Here is a 10,371-nt window from a genome sequence, read left to right on the forward strand (position 1 = left end):
CTCCTTACAGTGTTTTGTTAGTGACAAAAAATTCAGAGACTGCTTGGAACCAACCTTTTTTCTTGTATATTGTCCCACTGACATGCTTCTGACAGAAAACTCACGTAATCCATCGTTCAGCAGCAAATTATCATATTGTTTTCAGTTTCATAGTTATTTAGCCATATTTCGTTTATGACGTCCTTTTAGTTCTGAATGTCAAATTAGACGGCAGATCCTTGTCTCACTCTTGTTCTAGGCTTTTTCAGCTGTCCTAGTTCACAGGTGATTTGTCATCTTTTCCTCTTGATTCATTGCAGAAAAGAATCAAGTGATTCATAAAGTGTAGACACAGCCTTAAAAAGCGAAGAAAACTCCCGTCAAAATAACTTTTACCTATAAAGTCTATTTAAAATTAACTTTTACCCAACACTTAGCATCTAGCACAGCCCAAGGGAAGAGAGAGAAACACGAGTCACAGAGTTATAATTTCAGAAGGAAAGAGTGTCTCAGTACATTGAAAGACAAAGTCTTCCTATGTTTGGATTCAGTTCTTAGTTAATTAGGTACTAGGCACAAAGTACTTATTTAGAATACTAACGATGTCAAGTTCCAGTGTAAACCAGGTTCTGTGAAATCTGAAATGGCAAAGTTTTTTTATCTCCTTAATCATTTAACTCCGATATTTCCCAAAAGCTTTATCACACTGTTCCTTTTGGATGGATGCTCTTTTGATGCAGTAAACTAGCAAACCCCTGTGGTATTCAGGACTGCAAAAAACATCCTGTTTTCATTTCCTAAGCACATGTAGGATTTGGGATCTTCAAGTAAGTCCTTTAGCAAAATCTGAGAATTAAAGATCTGTCTGAAATGTGCACAAAGAGCTGTGCTCACTGACATATCAAACCAAATTCTCAAGCTGACATGGAATAAACCAGTAAAAAGGTGGAATTCATGACATGGTGGCTTTTTGGTTTTTTTGCATTTATACTTTACTATGAGGGCTTACTATTTTTCTTTTAATGAATGCTGTTCAGAACAGAGAGAGGTACTTGCTGGCTGAATGTCAAACAGGAGGCATAGTAGGTATGGCCAACTAATCTGGATCTTGCTTCTCTGCATTTTTGCACAACTAGAGCCCCTCAGGAACGTGCTTTTTGTGTGGTTCCATGAGCTGGAAGTTTGCATTAATGCTATAGCAGTGCTTAGATCTGGGCTGGAACCTGCAGAACTTACCAATGAAAAACTCATCAACTGCTCCAAGAATTCCCTCAAGGGCCAAATTCCCCTGCAGCTGGCAGAACTGTCTGGGAAACACTCCCTGAGCATCTCAACTCAGGAAACGTGGGATGAATCAGCAGAGAGATAGAGACGAGTGCTACACGGTAAAAGCACGACTACAGCGGCCAGCTTTGCCATGGGGATGTTCACTCTCAGGTTAAGCTAACTTAGAGCTATGTGTTATCACCTGACCTAATTGCTCAGTGTTGTTATGACATATGATATAGGTGAGAATAAAATCCATGCCTTGATTCAAGTTGATACTTGTGATACAAGAATCTTGTGATAGATTGCCTTTGCAACCCCAAGAACTGGAAAAAAAACATGACATAAATTGGAGACTGTAAATAGCCATGCAGAGGCGTACAGAACCTTCACATTCGCTGTTCTAGAAATGGTACCCAAACCTACCCAGAATGTACAGCAAATTTCCAAGCTTAAAAAAACAAAAGCGTAAGCAACATAGAAAACTAGTGTGAACTTTTTAAAGACTTACTTAAAAAGAATTAAACTAATCACGTTCTGCAACTCAATTGCAAGGCAATGAGTACAGCTCCAGAGACACCATAACATAGTGTCCATGCACATTGTATGTACTGGTTTACTAATCTACTGGATCTCTTGAATGATTTATAAGACCCAATTATGCTTGAACATTTAAAATGATATCACTATGAAATCACCTTCTGCTTTCATTAAATCAGCAAAAAGGTCTTTTACATGAAAGAAAACACTGAACCTATATTATGACATGACACTGTGGCTAACAGCTGCCGAATTATAAAGCAACAACAAAAGACCTTTTATAATTGTATTCACACATCCTCTGGATGAGTCTTGCTGTCCATACAAACCCTGAGCAGTTAATGGCTACTAATGAACTCTTCACTCTGCACCACCTCTGGTGATTGCTTTCTCATTCTCAACCTCGTTTTCTTAAGACTTTATTAAATATTAACAAGTAGAAGAGTTATCCATTTATAGCTAGTGATGAGAATATTTTATAACTATTAACAGACCATCTCATGCCTTGTACATTTAAAATTTTCTACAATCATATCTCCCATAAAATCACGTCTCTTAGCTTCACTGGGAATCTACATATTATTATGTTATGAGTTTTCCTAGCTATACAGTTTGGTTTTTTAGAATGATGATGATTGCACAATAATAGATAGATATTACTGTTTTACCACCTGCATCCTGATATTCTCTATCATCATGATTTCAGTACCAATATAATCAAATCAAGACTGAAGCCAGGTTCTCTAAGAGGAGAATTAAAGAATCTGTAAGCTCAATAACTGCATTTGTGACCATGGGCTTTAACATTTTACATCACCTCTGTGTGGCTTGTCCAAGCCTGTCCAGCTGATTGTAATGGAAGTTGTGGCTGCCTATGCAAGAGTTGAATTAGGGCTTCTTTCCCTTGCCCACTTTATGTTTTAATATAATTAAAAGATGAATAACTGCCTGGAAAGAGAGGCTTGCCTGAAATCTGCAACATGCTCTCAGCAAGTGTTGCCTGCTTTAATGGCCCTATGAGCTGAAGCTGGTCCAAGCCCCTTGAGCTTGGTATACAATTGTATGTAAAGGGACTTTATTGCCATTTTTTACTTCTACACTTCTTTCACTCAGTCTCTATATTGATATTCTCCACTTTTTGCTGCCCACTTCTCCAGGCAATTTTAGACTGTCATTACATATAACTATACTTTCCTACTACATATGTATCTTTTTCTTATTTCGGAGTGTTGTCTCTTGCAAGAAAATTTTTTTTTTGCTTTAAATCTTTTTCATGTGTAGTAAGATGCAGCCCTAGGAACAGCAGTTTGTTGTGTGCTTTCTGTTCAGCACACTCCCTAGTGCCTCATTTTGTCTCATAGCAAGAGTCTTTTTATAAATCGCTTACCCATTCAGCAGAATTACATGATGAGTTTTCCTCAGCTGCTTCGTTGGTGGATTCATTTCTCCCAGGAAGTTCTGCAACTTCGAGCGTCTGCTCTTCCTGCTGCATCCCTGCCGGCACAGGAAGTTGTGCAGAACCTTAGCAAAAACCAAGTTACAGTTAGTGCTGGTTTACTGTCCATTTCCAGAGTCACACCAGTACTCTACCAGAGCTCTGTGAAGCTCTGAAATGACGAGCACAGAGCCCTTGTATGGCTGGCCTTGATGATTCAGCTCGCAGATGAAAGCAACTATCTTCAGGTTTCTGAACACCCTTTATGAGATGAAGAGCTGATCAATAGAGTTTGGGCCATGAAAACTCAAGAGAACTGATCAGCTGACCCTTAACGTAGACACCTACAATGGGTCAGTTCATACAGTTGCCTGTGTCAACTCCAGTGACTGAAATAGGAGCTTAGGGACTTCACTTGTCCAAATCCTCTCCCCTTGCTTTTTCAACCTCCAAGTTGAATTGCATCTCAAGTCATAGATATTCCACCTGTATCCCCGACAGCTCACGAGCTGAGTAAGCCTCACATTGCAACCATAATACTCATGCTACAGCTACTTAAGAGGCTGCCTTAGGGTATATGTCAGTGATCCATACCCACTGCCCACAGATGTCCTACATTTGTACTTGTCCTGTACCCTTGCCATTTACTGTTTTCTCTTGTGACTTCTTTCATCCCTCACTTCAGGATTTTGCAAAAAATCAAAAATTAATAATTAGTTTAAAACATTTACAGCTTAAAAAACATAGCTCAGAACAAAGTCCCAAGGCTGGGTCTTTCGGATGTCACTTCCAGGTGTCAGTACCAGGAGTAATACTATGATGCAGTGCTAAGTTCTGGCTCCTCACTTTTTCAGTCTGCCAAGAAATTACAGAATTGACAGCCTTCAATACTCTAGCCAGGTCAAAATCTTCAGTTTCAGTGATCACTCTTTGAATCATAGAATCTTTTAGGTTGGAAGAGAGCTTGAAGATCATGGAGTCCAACCATTAACCTAACAATGCCAAGGCCACCACTAAACCATGTCCCTAAGCACCATATCTACACGCCTTTTAAATATTTCCAGGGACGGTGACTCAACCACTTCCCTGGCAGCCTGTTCCAGTGCTTGATGAATCCTTTTGGTGAAGAAATTTTTCCTAATATCCAATCTAAACCTCCCCTGGCACAACTTGAGGCCATTTCCTCTTGTCCTATCGCTTATTGCTTGGCAGAAGAGACCAACACCCACCTCACTAAAACTTCCTTTCAGGTAGTTGTAGAGAGCCATAACGTCTCCCCTCAGCCTCCTTTCCTCCAGGCTAAACAACCCCAGTTTCCTCAGCTGCTCCTCATAAGATCTGTGCTCCAGACCCTTCACCAGCTTCACAGCCCTTCTCTGGACACTCTCCAGCACCTCAATGTCTTTCTTGTAGTGAGGGGTCCAAAACTGAACACACTATTTGAAGTTTGGCCTCACCAGCGCCGAGTACAGGGGGACGATCACTTCCCTAGTCCTGCTGGCCACGCTATTTCTGATACAAGCCAGGATGCTATTGGCCTTCTTGGCCACCTAGACACACTACCAGCTCATATTCAGCCGGCTGTTGACCAGCACCCCTGGGTCCCTTATTGCCAGGCAGCTTTCCAGACACTCTTCCCTAATCCTGTAGCGTTGCATGGGGTTGTGACCCAAGTGCAGGACCCAACACTGAGCCTTGTTGAATCTCATACCATTGGCCTTGGCCCCTTGATCCAGTCTGTCCAGATCCCTCTGTAGAGCCTTTCTACCCTCAAGCAGATCAACACTCCCACTCAAATTGGTGTCATCTGCAAACTTACTGATGGTGCACTCAATTCCCTCGTCCAGACCATCGATAAAGATACTAAACAGAACTGGCCCTGATACTGAGCCCTGGGAAACACCACTTGTGGCCGGCTTCCAACTGGATTCAATCCCATTCACCACAACTCTTTGGGCCCAGCCATCCATGCAGTTCTTTACTCAGTGAAGAGTATGCCCGTCCAAGCCATGAGCAGCCAGTTTCTCCTGGAGAATGCTGTGGGAAATGGTGTCAAAGGCTTTACTAAAGACTAGGTAGACAACATTCACAGCCTTTCCCTCATCCACTAAGCGGGTCACCTTGTCATAGAAGATGATCAGGTTAGTCAAGCAGGACCTGCCTTTCATAAACCCATGCTGACTGGGCCTGATCACCTGGTTGTCCTGCATGACGGCACTCAAGAATATCTGCTCCATAACCTTCACTGCACCGAGGTCAGACTGACAGACCTGTAGTTCCCTGGATCCTCCTTCCAGCCCTTCTTGTGGACGAGCATCACATCTGGTAACTTCCAGTCAACTGGGACCTCCCCGGTTAGCCAGGACTGCTGATAAATCATGGAAAGTGGCTTGGTGAGCAATTCCACCAGCTCCCTCAGATGGTGGACTCCATCTGGCCCCACAGACTTGTGTGTGTCTAAGCAGTGTAGCAGGTCGCTAACCATTTCCACTTGGATTATGGGGGCTTCATTCTGTTCCTGTCTTCCAGCTCAGGCGGATGGGTACCTGGAGAACAACTGGTCTTGCTATTGAAGACTGAGGCAAAGAAGGAATTAAGTACCTCAGCCTTTTCCTCATCCTTTGTCATTATGTTTTCCCCCCTCATCCAATAAAGGATGGAGATTCTCCTTAGCATCCTTAGCCCTCCTTTTGTTGCTGATGTATTTATAGAAACATTTTTTATTGTCTTCTTGGAAAGGTAAGTAATGGAGGCAAACAGCTGCAAGAACGCTCACCTGAACTGCAAGCTGTGCCTCTGATCCCTCCTCTCAGCTCGAGGCTCAGTTTGAGGTGTCCCTAGCTGATCAGAACCATATGAGCAAAAGTAAAACAACGGAAATTCCTCTTAGTGTTGCCTTTTAAGTGCCCCTGTCCAGCCATCTCAAAACAAACATCTAACTTAGAGAGTACGTGTTAATGGAACTATTGTCACTCACCAGAAAGTTCTGAGTGCCGTTTCATTTTGTAGCAAAGATACAAGCTTCCCACTGCCACAAAGAAAGGAATGATGGTACATATTGCCAAATCCCCCTTTTTCAATGAGTGAGCTTCTGCAATTATATATTTTAAATAAAGTTAGATACTATTCCAAGATATGACAGAAGAACAGCGCCATAGCAAAAAAAAAATAAAAATTAAAAGTTACTTCAGGAGTGAACCAGTCCGTCCCCTCCCCCAAGTGCAAGGTCATCTATACTTTACCATTCCTGAGGGATGCATGGCTAATGAACAGTAACATCAATGCCTCCTATAGCTCCTGCAGTTTGACAATTTTTCCCCCAGTGTCTAACGTGAGTCTTTTCTGCTTGTACTTTAAGGCTATTACTATTTGACCAAATAAAAGATCAGATGACTTCAGTAATTTTAGGAGCTTAGATTATTTCAACAGCCTTTTACATTAATTTCCCACCATTTTGAACATACTTCATTCATTGGCTGCCATTGATGTTTTCTAAATCTTCAATTATTTTTGTGCCTCCCTTTGGACTACCAGTTGGCCAATAGTATAAAATAGTTTCCAAAACTGAATTGTGCTGATGAATGGAAAGGTTACTTCTCATGACTTGACCAGTTGATATATGAGTGATAATGTTAAAGGTCTAGTCAGAGCTAGTCCCCTAGTCTTTCTCTACAGTTGAGAGGTAGAAAGAGAGAGGTAGAGACCAACATTTTCAAGAAGTGGTGACAAGTGTCTTGAGACAGTTGTGTAAAAGAAATGAGCTAAGTTGTTTTCTAGGTATACCACATTCTTTCCATAATTTCAGGTGAAACATACCTCACTCCTATTGCTGAAAATTTTAATTGTGTTTGAATACTCATTGTATTGATGCTTTTCTATGCTTAATTCTGAACTGAGACCTTAAATTGCTCCCCTGTAAAGGTTTGCATATGACTATGATAACATAAGGAGACACAGCCTATACAAAACATTTTGTCACAACAACTTTATGGACACAAATTCTTATAAATATAGAACCCATACTGCTCTATCTTCCATATTGATTATCTCCCACTTTTTATTGAGAACTTGTAATAAAAAGTTAAAACGGTTAGTAAAGGGTACATGTTAGTGACCAGAGTAACCATGTAATTGGTTCAGCCACTCCTTACCACGAGGCAGACTCATTCCCTGTCTCACATCTAGCCTACCAAATCCCTTCTGAGAAGGAACTGTGTTTGGGTCTTTTGTGAAATACAAAGCTGATGCACAGCTTTTTTGTTAATGTCAACTAATAATTCCTATCAGCAAACCCTTATAGAAGAAAACAAATACTACACTGGGGGTATCAAGGCAGAGATTAAATCAATTGTCAGTAAGAGCTGATCAGGCCTTCTCTGTCTCATTTAGCCTGAGATCCACGGTGTTGATGGAGGGACGTGGGAGAGAGAGAAAATACATAAAATAGTTCAAACTGAAAAACCTTTATCATGACAAGTTAAATGGCACACATATGTGCTTGCTAGCTTACCTTTCTCTTCAACAATCACTGTTGTCCCATTTCCACACACTTTCTTACAGAAAGGTATTTCAATAATTATCTCACAGTAGTAAAATCCAGTGTCATTTACATTGGCGGATTTTATCACTAGTGAATCCTTGCTTTCACGGGTGACGTTGGATACATAGAAAAGTTTTGACGATACAGTTTTGGTGATGTTTTCTTTAGTAACAAGATACCAGCTTACTCTATACCTCACAATAGATTTTTCCCAAATACAGGCGATTTCAGTGTAGTCTCCAATTGATAGATGTATTTTCGTTGGTGTTTGGATGACTGTTAAATTATGGGGATCTGTAGCTAGTGGAGAAATACACATAGATTTAAAAGTTATAGCTGCAAAGAGATGATGTTACAGGTGTAATGTCTACAATCACAGTATTTAAAATAATGTTAACACTGTAAAATCATTATGAGATTAATTTTTAAGATTAGTTACTATCCACTTCTCCCTTGAACAATGGCAATGACTTTCTGGCTAAAGGAAACTTTTAATTTGGTGTGTTAAAGCCCTCTATCAGCATTTGTGTGCAATAAATGCAGATTTTCTGTGTACTTGCTGATGTACTTTTCTTCTACTTTTAACAAAAACCTTTTATAATAGCAGTAGAGTCTGAAGTATATTAACACTTTATCTGTCAGATAAAGAATGACCAAAAGGAGTCATTCAGAATGATTCACCAGTGAACAAGTGAAAGACTCATCAAGATGAAAAGCAAATCCACTACAACTTTTGCCACCATGTAAGAGTTCTTGTCCTGCACTGCTTCTAATTAGTGACAAACATACAGCATTTTTGAGGTGGGTTCTTTAATTGTGTTTAAAGGTCTTTCATTAAGTTTTTGCTGACAAGTATTTTATAGCATCAAATTCACCTTAGTTTATTAAGTATGCAATGTGACATGCAGACCACAGCTGTCTCATCACTCTGCTGCATGGCTTTTAGCTAAGGCTGACTTGGACAGTATCAGAGGAAATTAAACGTTTTACTTTTTCCTGTTTTGAATCTCTTTATCATTCACAATCCACATGCAAAGTGATCTACACGAGATATTCTGCAATGCTGTACAAAATGTTTTTTTCTGAAGTGAAACCACTGTGTGGATATCAGCTAACTTTTTTTTTATTCTAATGACATTGATGCTCATCACAAAAGTGCTAATTCTATAAAATCTATCCCCATGCCTGTTGACACCATTAGTTTCATATGCTGTGTGAAGAATTATAATTTCTCTTTTTTCTAGCATTTATACTATTGAAGTGAAGAACTACTCATAATGAGAGTAAACTGCATGATTTTCTTCCAAGTTTTATCTTGTTTATAACTCAGGCACATTTCACATCAACATATAAATAATAGAATATTTTTGCCCCTCTCTGATCCTAAAATGGCATCTGAAAAGTTCTATCAGAATTATGCAAACAATCGTTTTTTCCTTTGCCCTTAGAAAGAGCCACATATTCACTATATCTAAAGGAGTTAGGCACCTCTATTTTTTCCACAATGCAGCACTTGACAACTTGCTGAGAACAATATGGACAGCATAGGGGTAACATAAACAGCAGAAAAAATAAGGGAAATAATTGATATAGGGTGTAAATGATAATTTAGAAGTTGTTCAAGTGTCAAAGAACTGATCACTAATTTCAGTTTTTCTGTTCATTTGTCATTCAAAATACAGTTGCGCTATAGGCTCTGCTATGTTTTCGTCTTGTGACTTTGCTGTCTTTCTGAAAAATATCACTAAATAAATCCTTTTGCCCTTACTTAATTCTCTTAGTCTTTTCTTCTCCTTGATTCTGTTTTTAAATTTATACTGAACACCTTCACTATTATCCAGTGCAATTTATATTAAACAGGAAACCTGAAAATTTATCTGCTTTGTATTTCAGTACCTACATGAGCTAGAACAAAACCTCCTTAACATTTTAAATTCTACATTCAGTGTCTGTCACAATAAAAAATCAAGTCTGAAGGTCTAAGAAAAACAGTGCTTGCATTAACCTAACATTATTTTGAGTATCGAAGTGTATGATTTGTTCCTCTACTCTTTTTCTACAACAATCTCTTTGTGAAAATGCTCAGTGATTCCCCATGCATTTTAAGTGTGATTTCAGCATTTTGAAGATACAGTTAACATCCTCCTTGTCTCACACACAAGTCTATTTGAGGTGGATATACTGTGAGGATTTTCTTTAAATCCAGCTCAAGAATTACAGGTGACTAACTATAAATAAAACAAAGAAAATAAACAGCACTTACCTAAGGAGCCAAAACACATTGTTAAGAGAAGTTTCAGTGAACTTATGATCATCACGCAAGGTTATTAGGCACTTGCATCAGGGTGTCTTTGTCAAAGATAAGCAAATCAACAAATGAAAATAGGTTAGATTCACAGCTTAATTTCCTCCTCCCTCATGTGCTGAGTGCAACAGAAACCAAAAGGCAAGCTAGATTTTCCCTACACTCTCTGAAATTGCCGTCATAGATGTGTCTGGTTTAGAGCCCAGTCATCCTGTCTGAAATCAGAACATTTCTTCTTTAAGTTTGAAATTGTGTCCTAATTGGTTACCTTTCAACACTAGGTTAGCCTCTCTTCTGATAGGACAT

At 39.5% G+C, this 10,371-nt stretch overlaps 1 protein-coding gene across 1 annotated transcript; it reads right to left on the reverse strand.

The window, feature by feature from the left end:
* Nucleotides 1–253: 253 nt before the first annotated feature.
* LOC147528711 (uncharacterized) lies at nt 254–10,075 on the reverse strand. The gene is given in 6 exon segments (XM_086612048.1): nt 254–304; nt 306–335; nt 3,173–3,306; nt 6,198–6,311; nt 7,731–8,060; nt 10,024–10,075. Coding segments are annotated over 6 exon segments (711 nt in total).
* Nucleotides 10,076–10,371: the final 296 nt, after the last annotated feature.

Source organism: Tauraco erythrolophus, chromosome 5 (assembly GCF_009769465.1).
Source record: "Tauraco erythrolophus isolate bTauEry1 chromosome 5, bTauEry1.pri, whole genome shotgun sequence".
NCBI lineage: Eukaryota > Metazoa > Chordata > Aves > Musophagiformes > Musophagidae > Tauraco > Tauraco erythrolophus.